Source organism: Struthio camelus, chromosome W, assembly GCF_040807025.1.
Source record: "Struthio camelus isolate bStrCam1 chromosome W, bStrCam1.hap1, whole genome shotgun sequence".
NCBI lineage: Eukaryota > Metazoa > Chordata > Aves > Struthioniformes > Struthionidae > Struthio > Struthio camelus.
This window is the reverse complement of record NC_090981.1, coordinates 63,045,122-63,070,595: the sequence shown is the minus strand read 5'-3', so window position 1 is coordinate 63,070,595 and position 25,474 is coordinate 63,045,122. Positions and strand designations below refer to the sequence as shown.

Here is a 25,474-nt window from a genome sequence, read left to right as displayed (position 1 = left end):
AGGCCTTTTAATGTTCAGAACAATGACAATAAATATACAAACACATACCCCCTTTCTAGTTAAAGGCAATACGTATAAATACAGTCTGGCTGTGGCTGACGATGATCCTAAAATTTAAACGAAGGTATTGCTCTTCACATTAGCCCATAATAAATAGAATACACATACAAACAGTGAAGAGGACAAAGACAACATTTGCTTATAGTTTTTCTGATTTAAAACCACACCGCCTAAATAATGAACTTTGCTTTAAACAAATCATATGAAAGCACTACTCTTTCTAAGATATTTCTGTTATAACAGGACACTCTCACTTCAATATTATAGTAGACTGAGCAGGAGCTAGGCTGACAGATATACTAAAACCTGTGTCAGATCTCTAGATAGAACTTTCAGATCATGATACATTAGCATTACAAGACTCAAATTACATAAAAAAGACAAATGATGACATATTAAGGAATGATGTTTGGGAGGGGACAATCCCTTCCCTCAGAATAAACTAATTTGAGGACAAGAGATAACAGACCGATTTCTACCTACAAATATTATTTTCTTAATCAAGCCGTAGTACAGCTGCAATCTGACCTTTATATAACAATAAACAAAAGTCCCAGTGACAAAGTTCCACTCAGAGTTTGGACCCTCGACATAAAAGCTCTGTAGGAAAACCTTGACAAAAGAGTGGATTCACTAGCAATTAATAAGCATTCAAACTCCTACTGAAGCATTTAAGACATGCATATCCCGAGTGGACTCTCTCTGACAAATAATAATGCCCATTCTATCGCATCTTTCCCTCAAGGAAAACGGTCAGATAAAATAGGCAGCTGAAAAGGGAAAAGGGTCTGGCAAAGCTTTTAAAGTTGTAAAAATACCTACCACACAAGCAGAAGTACATGACTGATTACTAATTCAAACCTTACTAGGATTAGAATGACAAAGTGAGTGCAATTGCCTAAGCTTCGATTACTTACAAAACTAAAGTAAACAAGGGACAAAGCTTTCCAGTGACTAATATCAACATGTATATAACATCCTCTAAAATCAAGATTGGGGAATTTTTTCCAAGACTAGCGTTAAAAGAACGAATTCTAAACTGTTGGCATGTCTCTTTTTTCCTTAACTTTTCACAGGGAGCATTACGATGAAATTTTTTAATCCTTCTCCTCTAATGCAGTTACACTACGCATGATGTTGAAGCATCAAACTGAAAAGCCCTAGTTACCCAGTTGAAATACTGGGAAATCTTTCTTCCTGTTTCATTGTGTTTTAAAACAAAGCCTGCAGCTTCAGTCAAAATTTGCCATGAAATCAAGTTATGCAAAAACTTTCATAGGCCAAACTACTGTGTTGGGAGTTAACAGACTTTTCAGAATAGACTATTTCATGAGCTCCTCAGTAAGACAGAACGTCATTAGTTTGCCAGCGAAGAGAGTCAGTTGTTTTACCTACCTTCCAATTAGACGAGCATGCAATTCTAACTCTGTCGTACTTGAAGAACATCAGGTGTAGCACTGTGACCCTGAACATACAAACTTACTACACCATATCAACGCCTGAGGGTGTATTTAAGTCAGCACTTGAATTTGGTCAAGTTTTTGCTTTAGTTTATGCCACAGAAGTCTTAGAGACCATCTAATATGCTGCAGCTACTAACAGTCATTCAGTCCATTGGACCTGATGAGAGCTAACCTGAAGGGCGTACGCATAGCGCGGATACTGGGCCTTCAGCAACAACTTTCTCACTCTGCAAATCCACTCCTCTTGGCTGTGTTATCAAATAACACAGACATGGCCAGGGATGACCTGCTATTTTGCCAGGGGGGAAACAAAACAGTGTCAATAGTATACATACAGCATTAACTTGCTTTAAGATAGTCTGTCATAGAGCTTTAGAGGTATTGCACTACGTTAACTCGGCTGTGATATCTATGTAAATTCACATACACTGAATTTAAAAGTCAACAAAATTTGCCGAACTTTCTGGATCAAAGTTCTGATGTACTTTCCTCAAAATCAGTTTCACAATAGCATTAAAAATAAGGTTCTATTTATCTCATTCTTTAGTCAAAACATCACTTCAAATAACATCAACGGGATCCAACTTCTTGCATTCAGAACCTCAACGGACACCCAATGCTGTTGACACCATGGTTTTTTCTCCCCCTTTCCTTGAAGTCATGAAAAAAAAAAAAAAAAAATCTCTCTCTGATAATGCCATCTTTTTTTAAAAATGGATGCAGCCATGCAAGCATTTTATTCCAACAACGCTAATTTTCATCTGGAACCCACATAAAAGCATGTCTTAATGAAAAATGCTGGTGATAGTTGTACTTGGAAGTTCATACCAATTTTTTGCCTAAGCAGAAAATGAGAAGTGATGCTCCCACTACCTGCAAATTGCTATCCTTCAGATTGTGAATGCTGCATTAAAACTGAGCTAACAGAGAACACGGAAAGAGCCACTGCCACTTTACATTACTGAAATTGAGAACAGAGTAAAAGAATCCAATTTTATCAGCTACCATTTAACAGGCAAATTCTGTGCAAACACTAGAAAACAAGTTTATCAAGCAAACTGTGGCAAGTAATCTTCACTTTGACTACTGGTCACAGAAAGGTGACAACAGAAGGTAGTTTCATTAGAGTCAATGCACTGGGTTGCTGATGCTGGATACATATACCATACACTGCAATTGGAAGCATGACAAAACTGAGAAGACAGGCACTAAGTTATGTACTGTTTTCTATCGCTGCCAGAAAAGGGTCAAGAACTTGCTGAAAAGCTACTTCATAACAACAAATCCCTCAAGTTACAGTTACTTATAGTTTTAGCATGTGTTATTACACATCCAATTATTTCATTTCTATACAAGAGCACCCCGTTTATAGTTTTTTCTTCCACGCACTTTTAAAGAGCTTCAGTAACAGCTGTCAAGAAATACATGTGTTTGATACTCTGAATCTTCCTTCCCTCATCTTCTACATCTGGAAAACTATACTGACAACTGGGGAAAAAAAAAAATTGTGTTTAAGTCAGGAGTAATTCGTCTTTATCAGTAGGTTTCTGGAGGTGAGGGAAAGAAGCCATTTTTAGGAATGTCACGTTCAACTATAAAGAGAGCCAGGAGAACACAAGCCACGCATTAGCCATACTCATCAGCCTGTACCTCTGAGAAGTACAGCACATTCTTATTTACAGCTATTACCCCAATACAGCAAGAACAGTTAGTAAAATGTTTCAATACTTCGATCCTGTCCCATTTAATTCTCCAGAAAGAAATACTTCCCTGATTTCCACAAGGGTAAATAAATTTCAAGTGATCTTACTACTACCAAATGCCATTGCATTATATATCCGAATGAAACCTGCAGCACATCAGATTCCTCAAGAAAACAATATAATTAGCTGGTTCCAGGAAAAAGTTTTAAAAAACACTATGAAACAAACTACAGGTAAGACGTCTTGAGAAGGTGTGGAGGTCCCCTGTTCAAGTACAGTCCACCAAATAAAATGCTAAAGAACTGCTCGAACACATAGGCAGGAAACTAAGCAGATTTTCAGCCCAGATACCTGCCTAAGGAAGAGTTTCATTTCTTCTTCTTCTTCTTATTATTTTTTTTTTAAATTAAAACAGCTTGTGGAATTAAATTGATTTTAAACAAGCCCTGTTCATTTTAAACATCAGTCTTAAAGCTCTTCTGTAATAACTTAGAGACAGACAGACACAGCTAAGCAACTAAGCTTTCATTACAATAAACGCTAGGAAGAACGCATGCACCCTTTGGTCAACGTGCACTCGCTTATCCAGAAGTGGCCCATTCAGAGAGGACACCTCAAGACGTAAGCAGAGACTGGAATATTCAATACAACAACGTACTCAGTTTCCTCTACTTAGAGGAAAGGATGAATAACTTATGTCTTAAAGCATGAACGCTGCCAGGAACACGCAGATCTCCAAAGACTGAAGTTCAGCTTCTAGCTCTCTGACAGGAAATAAAACACTAGGACAAGTTGCTAAAAGGTGTATCTTAAGTACCACAGCACCTAATCTTTGGAAGATATCCTTGCCCGGAGCCCAAAACATCTCAGTGTATAAAACAGATGCAAAATAGAAATAGTCATGAAATGGAGAATTCAGTCCAAAATCCAGACATCCTCTCCTTCATTTAAATGTCCCAAACAAGCTAAGTAGCTACTGACCCTCCCATTCTCTTTGACCCTACAGCCTTACAATTCTTCTCTGCAAAGTGACTAGCTTCAACAGGAAGGCTGGAAGAACACACAGCCTAGTCATCACAGATTTGCCTTTGACTATGGAAGGAGGCACTAAGTGCTAAGTGGAACAGCTATTTCTTCTAGATGCATTACAAAGACTGCTACTACTATATGGGTTATGCAGACAGAGCCTGGACATCCACAAGTATTATTTTTGCATGTCTGCAAGACAGAACTCTTTCAAGGGCTTGGCAAATTTCTCAACTCAGCTGCTCGTTTTTGACCGGACTACAGAATTCTGAAGCACAACTTGAAGAGCTTCACAAACTAATTTGAAACAGGGCATACAAAAGTTGAGGTAGATGCTCATTTCTTGATATATCCCCTCTTGGGATACTTTTTTGGTGAAATCCTGCTTTTTGCAATTTAGTGTTACATTCTTCAGTATCCTCTTAAGTCTTAAGTTAGATTATAGTCTTGTTTTCTAGATCAATCTGTAATGCTGTCATATACACAGAAACACTTGCAAGTTATTATCCATTCTATTAACTTCTCCTGTATTGAATTATACTTTTGAAAAATTCTTAGAATACATGCTGCCTAAAGTTAATACCTTTGACCTCAGTAGGACTCCAGCCCATCATCATTTTCTACTGGCTCTTACCCACATAGCTGTATTACTCAGTCACTTTACGAATTCTTACAAATCTAAATATGCTGAAAATTCTATGAGGTAATTTCTGTCAAACATTTTTTTGAAACTGAGTTATAGACATACTGCTTTCTCCTGTTCCAGTGGATCTTTGTAGGAGGTACAGGTCCACTGGAATATTGATCATGCCTTCCAAAGCCACGCCAAAGTCTGTTAAGCTCGTTATCGATCTCTCTTCATCAGATCTGAACTCTTAAAAACACCAAAGGCACTCTCTCTCTCTCTCTCTCTCTATATATATCGTACCTGCATTCTGCTCTCTCTCTCTCTGTATATATATATATATCGTACCTGCATTCTGTTCCTTCAGGAGATTGGAAAGTATAACAGGAAATCCTGTAGCACTTCTCTTGTATGAGCTGTACCTTCCCTTAACTCCAAGGATTTTTAATTCTGCTAAATAACATAACCCTTCTGCTGGTACTACATGACAGCCTGATGCCACCCCTTAAAGGCTTCACTGCAACCGTATCACCTGATCTAAAGATCCTGTAACAACTTTTTCATTTTGAAAATTTGGTTTTTCAAGTCTATATTTTTCTTGATACCTAAGCACAAAGTTAAAAATCAAGTAGTTAATGAAGCTTCCACTTTGATGGAAAAAGTATTAAGCTACAAAGGAATAAGGTAGTGTTCTGAAACTGTAATTCTGTATGCATGTAAACTGACAAAATCCTATTATACACACTGAGAAACCACAGCTGAATTCTGCCCTTGGCATCTATGCTTGTATGCACGTTTTACACGTGAGAATATTAAAAGTTACCAACTTCAGAGACTGCTTTGGAGACTGCCGTTTACAAAATAGCAAAAGAATAGAAAAAAGACACCCCAATTCAAAAGCTTTTTTTTTAAAAAAAAAAAAAACTGAAATGATTTTCAAAATATCTTCAGCATGAAAAAGTAAACTTTTATATTTGCTCACGTTAGAAAAATCATTCACCAGCACAGCTCCCCTGCAAAGTCTTAGTAAATTATATTTTATAACGTTACCAATGAATATAGATACATTTCTTCCTGATACAAGACAATTTTACGCAAAGCTACTCTGAGAATACTGCTAGAGGCCTGGAGGAACAATAAATCAAAAAGTTTTTAATGACTCACCCTTATTAAATTCTGCATTCTCAAATCATATTACATGAATGATTGACTTCTGTAATCGTTTTGCATCTATACCATTTGATTTCTATGTACATAAAAAGCTGCCACTGACAGCTGTCTGCTGCTATCCTGCAACAGGATATTTCACCTCAGCAGAAAAACCTCTCACTTAGGTGCATACGTTGCTTTTTAAAGACGACCGCAACACTGTCAAGGGACATACCTTTTCATAGTAAACTATTCCATATTCTTTATCATCACACTTGACACAGCGAAACTCAATCATCAGGTACATAAAATTAGAACTTCGTTTTTCCCTCTGAAAAGAGAAACACCACAGATGTGCATCATACATCAAAGAGCATCAATCGTCAGAATTCTCAATACAGTAATTATTCCATTTCCTTTGTCGTATAACCAATAAATTAGATTGATCACTTGAATAACTGCTATAACGATATTTGATAGCACTACTTAAAACTGTATCATCTTTTTTCCTGACACTCTTAAGGTAATTTGCACTTCACGATAAACACCTCCATGCAACAGGAAAGCATACTGTCTTCATGGATGCCTTTCAGTTTGTGGACCTAAAGTTCTGAAAAACGTAAGGAAGAATAATGAGCTGGCATCAGGTTTTTTTTTGTTTTTTTGTTTTTTTAAAATCATTACACACAATTATGGATCCCACTGGAGAATTTTTAGGAGTCAAAAAAAAAAAATCCACAAACACAGAAGAGATCAAAAAATCACTATTTTAGATAAAATAGGGAAAAAGACCAATTTAACTTAGATTATGAGGCATTTGATTTGCAACTCACTGACTTGCAGAGGAAGATTTGCTCAGTGTAGAAACTGGTAATTGCTTGATGTTGAAAAACATTTAGAATTTAAAAAAGGAATTATACATAATCACTACCAGTAACACATATTTACTAAAATATTAATATGCATGCCTTCTAATGATAAGCAACTCGAGCTCATTTCGTGCATCAACGATGGATTAGACTTTCTAAAACAGGTAAAAGTGGTTCTGAATTTAAAGACCAGTTCTAGGAGTCAGGAGCACTGAATTTTATACATGCAACTAGTCTGGGACACAAGCAAGAGCCCGGAAAAACAACTTCTTACAAAAGGGGAAGAGGATAAAAAAAAAAATCTGTATTTCATAAGGAATAGGCTGAATTAAAATAAACAAACCACCCCCCCACACACATGCTTCATAACAGGTTATAAAAAGACCTGTGTAAGTGCAAAAGGATGCGATTCCTGCAAATCTAAGTATAAATAAGTCAAAGAAAATAAAACTTCAGAACGCTAAGCAGAAAACAAAGGAGCTCTGTTAAGCAAGAGAATCTGTTAACAATGTGGGTATTATTTTGCTCGATGAGGGTAACACCTTACTCAGGAATAAAACGCCAGGAATTATTATTATTTGCAATATAAGTAAACAAATTCTGTAAGTGTTCTTCCCCATCACTCAAAAGAAAAATCAATTGAAACAAAGTTCAACTTCACTGAACAGGTCTAAATCCAAGGTACAGTTCATATGGACCGAAGGCTTCCCATCAAAGCCTAAACCGTACAGTTCAGTTAGTCACGCCTAACAGCATTTGTTCCAAACTATCCCAGCCTGTTTGTTAAATCTCTCTTCTCTGATCAAGTTCCCTGAAATACTGAAGTTGACAACTGATAAGACGGATTTCTATTCTCCTTTTCGTCAAAGTAGTCAACTTCGGAAACTTAAAAAAAATATATTTGTCCTTTTAATGTATACGTTAGAGGTTGAAGAAAAAAAATAGGAAAAGTGCTTTGAGTTAGTCTTCTAAATAAGCCAAGGTTTCCACATCAGCAAGATCCCAAAACCCATTACAAATCTGATCTATGATGACTTACCTCATTGATCATTTCTATTTCTCTAAAGGTTAGTCTGTCCAGCCAATCCACTTTTACCATGTGACCTTGTCGATGAGACTTGGTGAGCTGCCATGGAAATACACAGTAATAATATTTAAATCGCTGCTATTAAGAGAAAGGATATCAAAGTCATAATTTTACAGAGACATTGACATATAAACTCTGAGGAAAAAAGAAGAAATGAATCGGAAAAACTGCTTTTATGTTGCACGTAATTTTGACCCTCATAAACAGCTAAGTCATGCCACAAATATGCTTCTGATATCTAAAACATCAATCAGGGCAAAGAATAAAACTACATGTTCCAGTCACTTCATCCTTGAATCTGCAACATACTAATAGGATCCTTTTTTTTGAAGCAGAGTCATATATGGAAAATTGATTTTTTTCCCCCCTATGTTACTATATTTCATATAGTAAAATTTACAGAGTCTAACATAAAAAGAAGGCATTTTAAAAATACACAAGGGCACACTGCTGCTTCATGTGTAACTTGTTGATCACCACGACCTTCAGGTCCTCTGCAAAGCTGCTTTCCAGCTTGTCAACTCCCAGCCTGTACTGGCATCAGGTTATTCCTCCCCAGATCCAAATATGGCATTGCCCTTTGTTGAACTCCATGAGATTCTTGTTGGCCCGTTTCTCCTGTCTGTTGAGGTCCCTCAACCACCTGGTGTTATCTACCACTCCTCTCAGTTTTACAGACTTGCTAAGGGTGCGCTCCATTCCACTGTCCACATCACTAATGAAGAGGTTAAATAATACTGGCCCCAATATCAACCCTTTGGGTTTATCACTAGTGACAGGCCTCCAGCTGCTGAGCACAATGCCTTCAGTTTGGCAGGTCAGCTGGTTTTTCAATCCAATTACTTACCTCTTGGTATTTCTTTCTCATTTTGCTTTTCTAAGTTACCTTTCCTACCTTCCTGCTGTAACAGGTCTGTTCCCCACTGCCTTTCAATCGCAAACACATTCTTCCTACTCCCCTCACCACATGAATATCCACATTTTACTGTCTCCATTCAATTCACATAAAACCACCACCAACTAGTCACCATTTTCTTCCTGAGCAACAGAGTTTCATCTTCTATTAGATCCAGAACAATCACTATGAGCTAGAAAAGGCTGTTGAGCAGCATAAAGGAAATTTATAGTTTCAACGTACACCGATGGAGTCATATTGAGTAAGGGCATAACCTCAAGAACAGCAACCAGATGGTGAAAATAGCCAGAACAGAGATTCTGAAAGGTAACAAACCCCTCACCTAGAGATCTTAAAAGTAAAAAAAAAAAAACAGGAAAATGAAAAGTGACGAACAACGAACATAACTTCACCTCAGCAGAGGTGCTGAGCATTTCTGCTCAAAGGTTAATATACAACAAAAACAAATAAAAGAAACTGATGATAGGAAACAGTTTCTTCTCCCTCAAAAGCCTCTAAGATTTGCTAGGATAGGTTTGCACTGCTTAGTAGACACTTACAGCAAATACTCTCATTTTCATGAGCTCTAAAATGAACTAAACATACCAAAGGTAGGTACAGGCTTATTAAATACATCTAAGAAGATGGCAAAGTCCAAACATTGTGAAGTCACAAAGCTGAAGTTAATTCTCTCTCCATTCACAGGAATACTGGATCTCGTCAGCAGAAAGTCTGTATCGCATATGAAAAGAAGTTGTTTTCATGTGAAGTTTTCACTTCAGGTATGTGACAGCTGGTCTACGTGTTTGCATCAAAGGCAAAATAACAGAGTTATATCCTAATTGCAGTAGGACATATTAAACTGGAAGAGGAGCTAGCAAATATCAACACTTCTTTACTTCTTTTCCGACTTCAGATTCTAGAACTGTATCACAAACATATCTTTGTTGATTTACTTCTGATTTACCTGTTGTTTTCCATCTCACTTGCTAGAAAATAAACTTTTGGTTCATACTAATCTTTAAAGAAAACAAGCAAATAAAGAACCCTTCTGCATGGGAAAACTCTTTCACATGTTTCCCAAATGTAAAAGTCAATCATTTTAAGTGAAGGATTTATGTTACCCTAGCTTTTATGGTATAATCAATAGCTCTGTGTTAAGACAATATGACATAATAATAAAAATAATAAAATTATCTCAGCTTCCTCAAAAGACTGGAAAAAACTTTTGTCCTCTTCTGCAGCCTCTAAAGATGGAAAAAGTTCAGATCACTTTTGTAAGTTTTTTTAAAAAAAAAGAAATTCAGTATTTCATGTGATTTCATTTCCACATGATTTAAAGAATCCCCCTACCCTGGACAAAGATTTTATTGGTTGCTTCTTACTTATTTCTTCCAGGCCAGCTTAACAAATATCTGAAAAGACCAGAAAAGCTGACGTACACAAGTTGTTCTTCGATATCACAAAGAAACGTAAAGTTAAATTAAAGCAAGAAGCCTTACTAAACACATACTTAAACTGGAAATAACTGCATTAGCAAACAGTAAATGTTTTTTTAGAAATCCTCTTAAAAGAGCAGAAATCCCATACAAATATTTAAAGAAATTACTACCATGAAACTCAACTATATTGTAAGCAAAACAAAAATTGAAGTATAAGTGTTGAAAACTATGTTCACAGTGCAAATGCACGCTCTCAAATACTTCTGAAATACTGTGGGTTAATATTAGAAAAAAACAAGCAGGACTATGATGAGCACAAAACCAGAAAGCAGAACTTTTTAAAAGTGGTATTGCTGAACACAATTCATAGCATAATGAGAAACCCTATAGGTATTAAGCATTAGATTATTTTGTATTAGAAGCATGTACTTCCTCCGAAGTAGGGTTTGTCATGCCTTGTCCCCTCACTACTCACTTCCTCCAAATGTTCAAGTTCCTAAAAAAAAAAAAAGATCTGTAATTTAACCAACCCATTAAGGTTAAACTTCTAAATAGTTTAGCCGGAGTTTGATGAAACAATCAGAATTTGACTTCTTTACTTCAGTTTTGACTCTAAGCAGACAAGATCTGGAATTCAGTACTGCACAACTCCCTTGTGAAACAGAACTCTTCGTATTAGAGCAACATGGCTCAACACAACAGACACCTGTATTGGATTATTTTCCTTACAACAACATTTATGTAAGTGGAGAAGGGAGGAGATCAAGTCAGGAGACTACTTGTTTGCCCGTGGTCTCTCTTAGGCCTATGTGAACAGAAATTAATACCATACATTTTCACATAGTATTAAGCGTCTAGACAACAATACCAAAAAAAAAAAAAAATAGCAATAAACTGGTGCAAGAAGTTGTTTACAGTAATATCCCTGCTTTGAATCCCTGAGTATGAGAATACGGACTCTATACAGCATTTTTAGATGAAAAAAAAAAAAAAATTGGTTCTGCATAGGTAAGGCTTCAATAATATCACAAATTCAAACCTAAAGATGTTCTGTCCAAAAAAACCTGAATAAAACGAATGAAAAAATCCCCAGCATGCTGTTTCTGGAAGCCAAGCTTATTAACATGAATATTCCCTATTCAATTCACTTCTCATACAGGAAGAATTATAATAGAGATTAAGCCAGGCAAGGGGCACAGAACTAGACTTTAATCCATTTGAATCTTACCCTGTTTAAGAGTCTCAAAAGATGCACTAGAAACATTACAGCATCTTTTTCAAGCTCCTTAGGCATGTCAGATTACATTTCAAAGTTATGTTAACTCTAAACCAAATAGGGAAATTTCTCCCATTGTTTTTAAAACTGAAAAGAAAGAACAAGTGTTTCAAGTCTTTCTGCAACTAAATCCTACCTGTTTAAAGAAAATACTCTTTGCATAGGAAGAACACTTTTTCTTCCTGAAGTTATAAGCTAAATAAGAGAAATCATAAATATATCTAAGAAAGACTGTACCTGAGAAGTGCAATTTTTTTTTTTAAAGGACACTCAAAATGCACTGGTTACCACGTGATGAAAAAAGTGAAAGGAAAATAATCTCACTCTATATACCTGTCTTAATATTATTTTAGTGAACCAAAATATATTCTCCTTAAAACTCCAAGAAACTTACAGAATCACAGAGTAATTCAGGCAGGAAGAGACCTCTGAAGGTCATCTATCTCCATCTCCAGCTCAAAGCTGGGTCAGCACCGATTCCGACCAGGTTGATCAGACTTAAGACCTAAAAGCACAGATTCCTTCAGCAAGACAATCAAACCCCTTCAGAATATACATCAACTCAACTGCTGATTAAGGATGATGGAAGAACATAGTGTGCTCAAAACGTCATAGCTGTTGTTTAAGATTTGTGTTTATCTAAAGTCTCCAAACAGTTAAGAGTCAGAGTCCACAGAAGAATTGTGGTTACATGATAAATTATATTCCGTTTACCTTTAAGTACATGACAATACAAGAACAAGAATTAACACTGAGAAGTCTTTCAAAACATACACAAGAAGTATCCATGATTATGCACCCAATTCTAGCAGTTTCTTAAGAAAAAGGACATCTCGTACTCCAGCCAGCCCTTTTCCTTAACAGCTTGTTCCATTTGCTCCTTTCTCCATATATCTAGGCAGAGGGACTCAAAGACATCAAGGTCATTCATGTTTCAAAGAAATCAGTATCTGGACAGAGACTAGACAGAGAAAAGGGACCCAAAATTGTTGCTCTTAAGCGAAAGGTTGCGACTGTTAGTTCATCAGCTTTCTGTGTTGTGGTCTCCCAGCTCAACCAGGAGGATTTACATTGGAATAGGCCATACAACCATACCCACTTCAATTTTCTGGCCTCGCTGACAGGGGACACGCAATATACAAAGAAAACTAGGACAGCACATGAATGGCACGTACTATACATGCGGGAACATATGATACAAAGGTGCAGAAGAGGTAGGACTTGCCACATGCTGGGAGCTGTCTAGGCTGCACAGAGTTTATAGACTTTCAGCGGCTCACCATTATAGATACAAAAAAAAGGGATCACTCAGAGAAAGAAGATCAACACTTTGCACCAGCAGTACTGTTTCGTCGTTCTCACTCTAATCCCCAGTGAACTGGTGTCTCAGCAGTCAGGGTCCAGGCATTTTTGCACAGGCTTCCTATAGTAGTTTCTGCCTACCGAGGATCACTTAGGATAAACAAATTTCTTAGTGTTGTACTTTGAAAAGAGCATGAAATGCACGTCCCGATCTGGAGCCAACAAATCTGGAGAGTACATACAGGACACAAATCCACAGGAAGCTAAGCTCCAGAAATTCTGCGAGCTGTGGAAACAAACAGGTTTTTACATCTCCTGGATGCAACGTTCGCATAACAGACAAATATTGTCTAGCTTCCAAAAGACTCCAAACCACCATTAAAATCACTAATTAAATTAAATTTCAGGGTTCTACAGCCTCTCTGCAGGTGTTCTTGTATCAGTAGCGGGCAATGGGAAACAACAATGAAGTATGTGTCATGCCCTGCAATACTATGGAAGCCACTAAAGTCCAATCAGTCTGTCAAAGATAAACTGGCAAGCATTTATCCTTGTCCTTTAATGCCTTAATCAACTGCCCCTTAATATCTAACAGTCTTGGCTGTTCCCTACTCACAAAGCACTTTTTTCTTATTTCAAAAGACAAGGAAAATACAGAGAAGATATTTCCTTTCCTAATTAGAGTCAAGTTTTGCGCTATGGTCTAACAGCATCTCGGGAACAGACTCCCAACTTCCAAGTATCAGACAAGAATTCCAACTGATTTAATATTCTAGAAACATGGTTTAACATAGAAAGAGTTGAAATACAATACAGCCCTTTTGGTGGCCTCTCCCTTCAAGATCTAAATTAAATTTTAAAACAGATTACTTATGAAAGCAAGCGTGGCATTCAGCTCTCAATACCAATATTTGTTCACGTCACAAGTAAGTTACATAATTCAGCTTTTTGATTCTAGATTCCCAGTATAGTCTAAATTCTGCAGATAAGGATCAATATTCAGTGGAAAGCTTTGTACTTTGTCTGTAGTTATCAGCACTACCAGTCAAAGTAAAGGACTGGTCACAAGCAGTCACAATTTGAAAAGTCAAAGAGCTATCCAACTGGGAGGGAAAACCCTGCCATGCCTTTTTTTTTTTTTTTTTAAATGTTTCCACATATCCAAAAAAATGACTGTTTTAAGGACCAAATAGTAAACCGGCCATGAACATCAGAGGCCCTTTGTTCTGAACTCTTTCCACGAACCAAAGAAACAATACCTCATAATGACTATGAGATTGTTTGCCTAAGGCAGCTGATTCACCTAACTTTTTTTTTTTTCAAGCTCTAGACTCCAGTAACACTTTACAGAAGTAATAAGACATGACACATCATAAACTTTCAAAGATCACTGCAGCTTCTAAGAATTACCTAACTCCATTCAGTATACAGTTCTTTTCTAGTAAAGCCTGAACTAATACTTTTCTATAGTGTTTATCTTCTAAATAGAATTACAGAACAGAAAATCCTATATGGAAGAGCTAATCTTCAAATTAGCTGCAGAGACTTCAGTACAAAACGAAAAGGAAGAAAAAACATATAATCCTGACTAACATTTGAGAATGCTGGAGGAAACCAAAGCATACAAACCAGAAAACCAGTTTGCAGTTTCTTTTAACTTACCAGTAGGATTGTAAACAGGAACAGAACAGAGTTCTGTAATCTTGCACTATATTCTAAAGCTAGTTCATCAAATTCTATCTCAGCAGTGTTACTGCAGTGTGTACCTTGTCTGCACTAACAAGATAACGTAAGACTTGCCTTTCACCTCATATACTACTTCATTATATATTCTAACAGCAAAGAGCCAGCAGCACGCAGATATAACCAGATAAGACCTGAAACTTTGTTTGGGTAGTCTGTATTCCACCACTTACTGTCTTCACCTGTGTCCTATCGAGCTTATGGGAAAGGCCTTTCCATCCTCAGCAACCAAGAAGTTACTCATCCTCATGTGTACATCATTTCAACCAGGTCTAGATAACATCCTACTTAAAAAAAAAAACAACAACAGCAACAAAAAAACAACCCTAAAACCACATACATTGTCTCTTACTCAAGGTATCTTACTTCCATTACCTTGAACCAACACATCAGAATTTTCAGAATACCATGTATACATGTTCAGCATTCATATAAAGATTTAGGATCAGGCCTATCAAGGCCTTGGCAAAAAAAATATTATTAAACTGTGTTTGTCACGAAGTATCAGTTAATTTTCTTTTTCACTGCATCAGAGAATAAAGGAAAGTCATTCTGCGTGTTTTAAAAGAAAACTGTTAGTCCCTTAAACCTGGTTATAGGCGGACAAAAGGTCATAATATGTCAACTAGTTATGCCTGCCTACAAGGCTCAGAAGATCTGCTCTATTAGATTAGTATTTAAAGCTTAAAAAAAAAAAAAAAAAAAAAAAAAACTTGCTGTCTAAAGGGATGCCTTATTTAGTAGCAGAAGCTGAATGTTTCTTTTCCTGAATAAACACCCCCATTGCTCACTACTGTTATTAGATATTTTCATTCAGCTAGCAGAAGAGGTGAAGGAAATGAATGGATCAAAAAAGAACTTAAGAGTACTTTTTGTTTAAAAGGAATAAACTAACTCATCACTTACAAGAGAAAAACATTCTGTGATTAAAATCCTGATGATATTAATATTTGAGTACATTAAGATATTCCACACTCCCTGTTCACCCTCCTTTGTATGGGGAAAAAGAATCAGTATTCACAGTGACCCGAAGGATGTAAGGTCATGGCTTTCACCAGTAGCAAGTTCACAAGCAATTTTAATGTGTTTTGTAATAGCATAACCATATGGCAATTCAATCTGAACGGAAACCTTGCCACGGTTTCAATTACTTTGGAAGGTCATGGATTCCGTTGTTTTGGCAGCTAGTCATTGATTTTATCTGAATTCCCCATAATAATAAATACCATACACACATAAACTTTTTTTTTTTCCCTTGACATGCTTCTGAGTTATGTTTCACATGGAGAAAAGGTCCTTCAATAAGCTCGTCCAGCAAGTTCTTCTCATATGATTTATTATCTGGAGGACTAATTTGGCCTCTGATATCAGACATCAGTAAGTATCATGGCACTTTTACAAATCATAAGCCTGCCTAACACATAGATAGGAAAAAATCCCAAAATAAAATTAATTTTTATTTAATTAGCACCACTTCTCTCATCTATATTTACATACACCTTCCCATACAGTAGCATCAGTAAGCATTCGGCAACTGATGAGCAAGTTACAGGAAAAACTGAAGCTGATTATTCTCAAATAATACCTACTTATACATGACACACCACAGAAATTCATCTGCTGTGTAAAGAACTGTGCAAATGAAAGCTCCCATACACATATGACCCAGAAACTCCACTCAATTTTCTTACCAGCAGTATCTGTCAGTAAGATGTTTCTGTACAAGAACAAAACAAAATACCACTGCAAAATGAGACTTGCACATTTCAGAAATCAGTTTCTCCCAAAACAACTTTCAGCACAGAGGATAGTGAACGTGACGCTATTAGCCTTTAGCGGTCATTAGCTAGAACTCACATTTGGGATGTGAAAAAAGGAGAACCCCCTTCTCTTACTTAAGAGGATTTGAGCTGTCATCTCCCACCTGCCGGAAGAACAAGCTAAAATGGACACATGTATTCCGAGACAAAAATACTCCACTTAAGTTGCTTATATTTCTTGAGTTAGGGAGCAGAAGGGAGCGAAGGGAAGAGAGGAAAAGTACCAACAGGGTATGCTCATGCCCGCATTATGGAACTCGCAGGAAAGGGAAGGACTACATTCCAACACCTTTGCTTAAAGGCCCACCTTCCCATTTGATGAAATATAAGCAAGCCTTGACAGCTGATATCCCTCTACAGAACTTCCTTAATCCTAAAGAGGACTTATTTTACTATGACCAAGAAATGGGAAAACACGGCTGGCAGAAAGCTTTAAACAGATGCAAGTGGATAAAAGCCTACGCTCCTCCTCCTAAGATCTGCTCCCTCCTTTTCTCCAACTCAAAGCCTACATTGCGTGTCAACGTATGTTTCTTGGTTTTACTGGAAAGAAACACTGTAGTTTGCATTTATGTAAGTCTGCACCAATAACGTAAAATCATGAAGAGTTAAGTCAAACATTTCCAGTTTCATATTTTTAGAATGCTGTCAGAAAAAAAAAAAACTATTAGTCTGAACTCTCAATAAAATCAGTATGACATTAAGCAATTGTATCACTTCCCTACCTAACAAGAAAGCTATTAGGTTGCATCTCAATGTTTTTCTGCATCAAAGCTGCCTTGTGCTGCTCTTGAAATTCACCTTCCTCATTTTACAGTGACCTACTAGCTACAAGTCAGAAGATTATAACGAGTTTCCCATTATAAACTCAAGGTGAACTAGCCTTATAAAAGGCAGACCTTAAATGAAAGTTAGTTTATTGCCATGATAAATCTCTGGATGAGAAAACGGATGTATTTATGGCCTGCAGCTTTCTTTCACTTCAATTTGCACAAAAGCAAGGAAGAACTGGGAGACCAAAATCAAAAAGAAAGTACACCGAGTAAGAGAGCTGAGCCATTCAGCAAGATTAGGTAAGTTCACCCAAAGAATCAGCGGAGATTTGAACTGTCTGTTTGATTAGCAGAGAAGTAGCATTTATTGATCAATTCCAGAAGTTGTGTTTATGGCCAAAAGAGAGTCTATCATCAAGCTGCACAACAGAAGATATTTATATACAAACACACATGCATGATCCTGAATGAATGAATTCTACTCGAGTTCTTTCTAATGTAGATACACTTCACACACATCTGAAGACTACAACAAACAGTCTTAAATCTAAAGAATGGCTACCAAAGGAAACTAGCCTCTCTTACCTGTAATTTCTACACGAGTTATTGTTAAGAACTCTTACTGAATCAGCTAGCATTTCGACTTCAAGTGTCTTCAAGACACGATCACTTTTTTCATTCTCTACAAAGGATTAGGATTTTAAGTAGTTACAATGGAATGCTGCATACATTAAAAATTCCTTATGCTGTCAATGGTATTTATGTCTTCTTTTAAGCAATATTTCAATAGTACATGAGTATGAACTAGTTTATTCATTTTTTCTATGAATCCTGTGAAACATTTAACAGTCAAAGGAAGACATGCTTCGCATTTTGTTTTCTGCTGTGAAAATTATCTTCATTAAGTGGACTTCCTCATTAAAAGTGTAAGCAACCCTTTAAGAGATATGTGAAAAGCTTTTCCGTTACCTTTGCCAGTCGACTCATTTGATCTTCAGAGACAGTGCTGCTGGTTCTCCCAGGAGTTTTGGTGGGCTCCGAGCCATCAGCTTCTACATTGGGCCAAACTTTCAAATCATGCATTCCTTGACGAAACATACTGCGAGGAGAAAAAACAATACAGAATCACTTTAGTAAACTGAAAATATTACAGCTGTTAGGAATCAACATACAGCAGCAGCTGCAAGAAATTGAACTAGCTTCTTTTGCCAAACCTACAGACGCACATTGCCACGCACAATTTAACTGAACTGCAAAAGTGCCCCGCACTTCATGCCCCATATACCCTTCATTTTTATTGGCACGTGAGATTTAAAAGAAAATTAGCAAATCTGAACTTATTTGGTAAATGGAAGAAACAGTCCATGGAGTAGTACAAACGTAAACTGAGGACAGAGCTTGATCTTCACGGTTTATCTGTAGTGAGATCTAAAGAACTCCTCTTGACTCGTAGATTATAATACTGGCTTTATGTCTACCAGTCTGAAAAAAATTCAGTTAAAAAACTGCCTAAGTTTCATCTGAAGGTCAACTGATAAAAAGCAGCTTTCTGAGCTTCCAAAAATGGGGAAAAAAAACACTCCAACACATCATCCAACTGGACTGGAACTGTACAATGAACAGAACTTCACCGGGTAACTGACCACACCTCTTTGCTATAAAACCCTACTCCCCTTGCAGGTGTGTGCTGATCCACTTTTAAAAGATACTCCGAGGAATCAACTGTATCACTTTTGCCAATGGGAGCTGACTATTTAACTCCCTGACAATTTTAGACAAACACAACTGAAAGGAACACTTCAAAAAAATCAGCCATTAAAAATGATTAAGTAGTACTGCACTAGAAGGTCCATCTAACCTTGAATTCATGGAATCCCTTCATGGAATACTGCCACAATGACTTCCATGTATATAAACAAGAAGCTAAACTTCAAAATATTTGTTAATTGCTTTCCACCAATCTATTTCCCCATTCCACATTGGAAATAACACTAAAGTTCATTTATAAATTAGAACTTTCTCCAGGAATTATGCTCTAATGTTTTAAAAACCACCTGCAGTCTTTGGGTTACAGTCCAAATGATCCAGCCCAGTTTTCTGCCCTAAGATAACGACAATCTTTTGGTCAAAGTTGTTTTTAGAAGATTTGCAATGACAGATCTACCGCTAAAATCATTCCTTCATTCAGTGATCACTAGAACAGATTTCTTAACACTAACTTAAACTTCTTTAAGCTTTAATTTAGCATTATCACCTCTTATCCACTGACAAGACACGAAGAAAGGCTATTTTCGCATTTTCCAACGCTCTCTGTTACTAGAAAAAACGTCCCCACAGTCTTGTCGTCTTCAGCTTCACTAGTCCTTATTATTTTCTCCTTACACCTATTTTCTAGGAAATCAATAACATGGACTCCCCTGGACTCCCAGTTTTCTTGAAATCGAGTCACTCAGAACTGGACACATTTCAGCTGAATGGATGAGTAGAGCAAAAGGACAGATACAACCTTGTCCCTGATTCACATACCTGTATTTATATATTCAATGTGTTTGCACATTTCACCCAAGCATCATGATGTTGAAACACGCACAACTTCAGATTCACTATAAAACCCAGATCTTTTCCAGGATTTTCCTGGGCAGCTGGTCCCCATTAGATATTGACTAAAATCAACTACACAAAATACTAGCACTGCATACTTTTCCTTAAACTGCTTCCTGTATTTTTTCAGTCAACTTTACATTTAGTCAAGATCTTTTCAGTGTACTGTCATACTTCTAATCTCTTCCAGCTTACTGTTATCAAGTTAAGCGAGCCCACTGTCTATTTTATCATATAGATTAATAATTTTAAGTATTCTGATATCCTGAATTACGTTTATAAATAACACCATATTAACAGCCCAACTGCAGGCCAATCAAACAAACATATGCTAAGGTATCAGTACTGCGGTCCACATATTACAAAAGCATACAATATGAAGTGATTTCAGTACTTGCTACCTTAAACCCCAAGCTTTCAGAGAATGAAAAATAGGTCTAAACTCTGATTTTCACCTAGAGTCGATTTTTTTAATTGTTGCATGTATAAAGTTGTATTAAAAAAAAAAAAAAAAATATATATATATATATATATATATATATATCTCCTATGCATCTTATTTTTAAACATGGTACTGTTAACCTGGTACAAGAAAAAGGAAAAACACTCTAATGTAACCACCTGGTCTTACTACTCATAAGCAAGGTTTAAATTTGTATCACAGAAGAAAAAACAGTATACCCATATTTCCCAAAGAGCGAGACTGTTGTTCCTCCCACAGGAACTGCTTTACCCGGTCCATATACATCCCAGATAGTCAGAGCCACTTGCGCATTGCGAGGCAAATCTGGATACTTCACAGGCAGTTTCAGCCATTCATTCCAGCTGCAGAGAAATACTTTTCATTAAACATAAAACTGTAGAATTCAAGTTACTCTATACTAAGTCTACACAATCCAGGTTCTCCTGACAATATGAATTTCTAATGGCACACTGAGTATTTTCCTTCAAGCTATAACCATTCAAATACTTACATGTAATCTTGAGTCAAGTTACATGCATGTACAATTAAAAGGTCACAGGCAAAATACCCCAGCTTTATGAATAATTCCAAGATCAGTCTGTTCCATAAAGAACACAAAAACGTGTTAGTCCAGGCCCAATAGTTACTAGTGAGCCATACCCAAACACACAAATAGCTGTATTGCAACAAACTCATTATACAAAGAGGCTGTTGGTGCTGTCAGGGATACACTGAATAAACACAAATAGACTTGAAGAAACATTAAGTTATTTGAATAAAACAATAGAAAACAAATCCTTTTGACATGCACAAAAAATAAATATAGATTTATTTATACAACCGGATCTCTCAAGTTACTAAGAGGTATATGAAGCAAAAGGCAGTCACTTACTTCCACCTAGTGCTGAAAGCTTTGTAGGAAGTTCTAACTGGAAGAGCAAGGGGTTTCCCTTCTGCAAACACCTGACATGTCACATACAAGTCAGAGCAAGTCTCTTGATAGAGTCCGGAGAACTTCAGCATCGGGTCTTCCAAAAGAGCTTTGTAACTCTTCTGTTCTCTTTTCCCTTCTAGACTCCCTCTACGAGGAGGGCGGGGGAAGGGAGAGGGCAAAAAGAGAGATTGAGAGAAAGAGAGAGAGAGAGAGAAATAACAAACCTAAATTAAGCTACTTAGTATCACTTAAAACATTAATAATAAATAAAAATGTTAATTTTTTAATTAGTGTTCTGGATACATATATCTGCATATTCAAAATCTTATTTTGCTTATATTTAATATATATATATATATATATATATATATATATATATATTATATATAATATATATATATATTATATATATATATATATATTATATATATATATATATATATATATATATATATATATATATATATATATATATATATATATATATATATATATATATATATATATATATATATATATATATATATATATATATATATATACACACACACACACACACATATGTATATATACGTGGGGCAGGGGGAAGAGCAGGGAGGGGAAGGGTTGCTTGTTTGTCTTCCCAACAGAGATGATATCTTCCAGTAGAACCTGTACGTTCTTAGATAGCACCAAATGAGGTGCCCTAAGCAGGGCAACAAAAATGAGATGACATATACTGTTGTTATTTGTATTTAAAAACACAACACTAAACGTCCGCATACACTTGCTCTGAATACTACCGGGGGAGGGGGAAGCTGATAAGAAAACCTTATTTTCAAGGAACACGAAACATACTGAAATTGGCTTTGGATGACACGCATCTCTCAAATAATATATTAGAGCTAAACAGAAGCGGCCTATACAAATCAAACATGTTTTCATTAAAGCTCCGAGACGGTTTGCAGAATTTTAGTGTCACATTAAGTAGGCGGAATTTCTCCGATCTCAGTTATACCATGACACATATACCTGCAAAACAAACACGAATGTTAAATAATTGGGAATGCACCGGGGGGGGGGGGGGGGGCTTGTAAGATCAAGCAGCAAGACAAATGCTAACATTGCCACAGAAACACTTCGGAGGAGGTTAACAAGTTTCTTGTAAGAACAGTATAGGACATTGCAGGAGGGCACCCACTGCTCTGTAAGCATGCTTACATCCAGTTTGGCCTTAGCCCTGCCCTGCGCTCCGCGACTTAAGGCCAGAAGTGTTTCTAAGGTGTTTAGAGCAAAGCCTGCTGCCCCCGCACCCCGGCCCCTGGGACCAGGCCCCTTCCCGCACCCCGCCCGCCCGGTGGGGCGCACCGTCAGCCACTCCCCCGCCCCCACTCACATCTTCAGCTGCACGTTGATGTCCAGGTCGCAGCTATAAACATAATAAAGCTTCTCGGCCTCCCCCATGGCTGCCACCAGCCCCCGCCCGCCCGCCGCCAGAGCGGGCCCCGAGCCGCCCCCCCGCAACAGCCCCCGGCCACCAGCGCCGGCCCGCTCGCCGCCCCGCTCTGAGCATGCGCTGCCTCCACCATGTTCCTTAAGGGAGGAAGGAGCAAAGATGCCTCCGCTTCCCCTTCTCACTGCCCTTTAATAAGATGGCCGCCAGCCGGCTTCTGGCGAGTGGGCGGCTCCAACACGGCTGCGCCCGGGTCTTTCTCACCAACATGGCTGCCCCCGCTTGTACGGCACACAAGATGGCCGCGCCCCTGAGAGGCATGGCAAGATGGCCGCTCCCCTGAGAGGCATGGCAAGATGGCCGCGCCCACGATGCTGTGTGCGAGATGGCGGCCTCTGCCGCTTGAGAGCCAAGATGGCTGGGTCGCGTCGGGGCGGCCACCGAGGTGGTGCTCGTGAGGGGGCCGAGGCTCAGGTTCCCGGGCTGCTTCATGTGAGGGAGGCCGAGCGCCACCTTCCTTCTCTCGGGGAAACGCGGGACGTCGGCATGGCGTGTGTGTGCCGAGTAGGCCGTCTTGGGTGAAAATTCAGTGCCGAAAAGATGTATCGCTACAGAAGTGAAAAACAAAATCTGAAATGAGTGGATGGCGCCCCTTCATCTGATAAAGACGCCGATGCTTTATCAAACCGCACCTCATAACGTCAGGCTCAAAGACTGTTATATTGCCTGCATCTTTAATAAAAAGGGCGAAATGACAACTGTCCTCGCCCACAAAGAGCAATACAATCCACCAAATGCTGCCAAGGCTGTTGAAAATACAGGTTCACTGCTGAATTCACCATAGTGATTTTACCATGAGTCTCACTGTGCTTAATTTAGAGGATGAATTTATTTCATTTGTTACGTTCTTCCTAAAGCCTCAGCTGCCACAATCAGTAGATGGGCTTTGATCATCATTTAACATTAAAAAAATATATATAATATATATATTATACACACACACACACACATACACACACATATACATATACATATACATACATACATACACACACACACACACACATATATATATATATATGCAGAATGACCATACACCTGAGACTCAGAGGCAAGTGATAATCACCCACAACTTCAGTTTTGAAAACAATCTTGTGATTTGAAACAATTCATAATATGTTGAGGATTAATAAGGATCACAGACACTTTAAGTAACAAAAATATGCATATTGTTACTTTCATGCGCCAATTCTCTCTGTCTGACCAGAAAAGGAGACTCACATTGTGCCGCTTTTCAGGACCGCTCAATGTAAACAGAAAAAGTGCCATTTTGGGTTAGCTCTCGAGTGTGCCACGAGAGGGGTGATCTCTGCTGGCATGCTCTGCTTGTATTACCAGAAAAATAATTTGTAGTGTGGACCTAGCACGTTCCTCTCCATTTTCATGTGAACAGCAGGAACTGTTAACGGGCTGGTACGAAAGGGCGCCTTCAGCTAGACCTCTCCCTCTCTGGAGAGTTAGCTGCAATGGGGAAAGAGGCTAACGTAGGGGATGAACTCTTCTTTAACGAAAGAAGGGCCATTTCACCTTAACGCTTTGTTTTTTCCTTGGTTACTTTGACAAGAAGGTCTTTTTTTCTTTCTTCTCCACAGCTAGCAAGTTTTGGAAGTTCATGATCTATCAATAAAATGAAGCCTTTGCTCCCCAGCATTGTGAAGTGAGCGTGTGTCATGAGTGCAAAAAGTAATTTAAACTCAATTAAATGAAGAAATTCCTTTACACAGGTGATGTTAAAATAACTTAAAAAAAAAAAAAAAGTGATAATCTTTTTATCCAGGAGTTTTCTCCATCTTAATTTGCTGCTTTTCAATCACATTTACCATTTCTATAGCTCTGGCAGCTCTCATTCACTTATTGCCTAACTCATAACTTCTGAAGGGTTCTGTTTGTTTGTTTGTTAGTTTCCAGCCCAATTTTTAATGTAAAAATCTCAGCTTTGCAGAAGAAAGATAAACAAACATATTGCTCATTGGCTGTGGAGAAGAAGTAAATCCCAAAACTAAAAAATTAGGAATCAAAATTCACAATTTGAAAGCTAAACAATTGTGTGTCTCTAAGCATATGCAAGCTTAAAGTACATTCATATGTGTATACATAATTTAATATTGTTTTATTTCAGGAAAGATTGGATACATTTTTAGTTATTGGGATGAGTAACATCAGCTTAATGAACACATCACTGATTTCGCCATTACAGGGAAACTTTGTAGGCTATGAATCAAGTTCTGTGTAGTTCTCAGGAAAAAAAGGTAAGGGGAAAAAAGGACTGAAGACCTCTGAAATTGCCATTTGGTTTTATAAAAGTTTTCAAATAGTGTATTTCCCAACTTTATCAGATTCTGGTGCGTCTAACTAAATAAGCAAATTAGGTCTGTGGGAGGCAAAAGAGGAGAAAAATGTTTAGGAAAGATATTTTTGACAATAAAATTATGGAGACATGCACTTGCACTCAAAAATGTCATTTTGTACTACTTTCTCATATTAATAACCTTTCATTTATAAGTTCTCAAATACTGCTGCTATGGGGATCATATTATACAGGCAGACAGCAAGACCCTATTTTTCACCTGGAAGGATCCTAAAGTGCTTAAGAATACAGTAATGAACATACCAAATATGTGAATCACTGCTACTGAAATAGGACCTTGCCTGAGCTATCTGTAGTATCTATTATCTATAGCACCTAGCATATAGCTGGTATAGTGTGGCATATAGTATAGACACTACACACAGTATAGCAACATGGGTTCC

At 37.5% G+C, this 25,474-nt stretch overlaps 1 protein-coding gene across 2 annotated transcripts in view; it reads right to left on the bottom strand.

The window, feature by feature from the left end:
• The window catches only part of LOC104138510 (phosphatidylinositol 3-kinase catalytic subunit type 3), a 77,373-nt gene extending 54,630 nt beyond the window's left edge, over positions 1 to 22,743 (bottom strand). For both annotated transcript variants that reach the window (XM_068925127.1, XM_068925128.1), the window contains exons 1-6: positions 22,607 to 22,743; positions 21,190 to 21,378; positions 20,516 to 20,659; positions 18,203 to 18,332; positions 7,935 to 8,021; positions 6,262 to 6,357 (exon numbers count right to left, since the gene is read on the bottom strand). In XM_068925127.1, coding sequence (XP_068781228.1) covers positions 6,262 to 6,357; positions 7,935 to 8,021; positions 18,203 to 18,332; positions 20,516 to 20,659; positions 21,190 to 21,378; positions 22,607 to 22,674 — 714 coding nt within the window. In that variant the 5' untranslated portion in view covers positions 22,675 to 22,743. The remainder of the gene's footprint in view (positions 1 to 6,261; positions 6,358 to 7,934; positions 8,022 to 18,202; positions 18,333 to 20,515; positions 20,660 to 21,189; positions 21,379 to 22,606) is intronic.
• Positions 22,744 to 25,474: the final 2,731 nt, after the last annotated feature.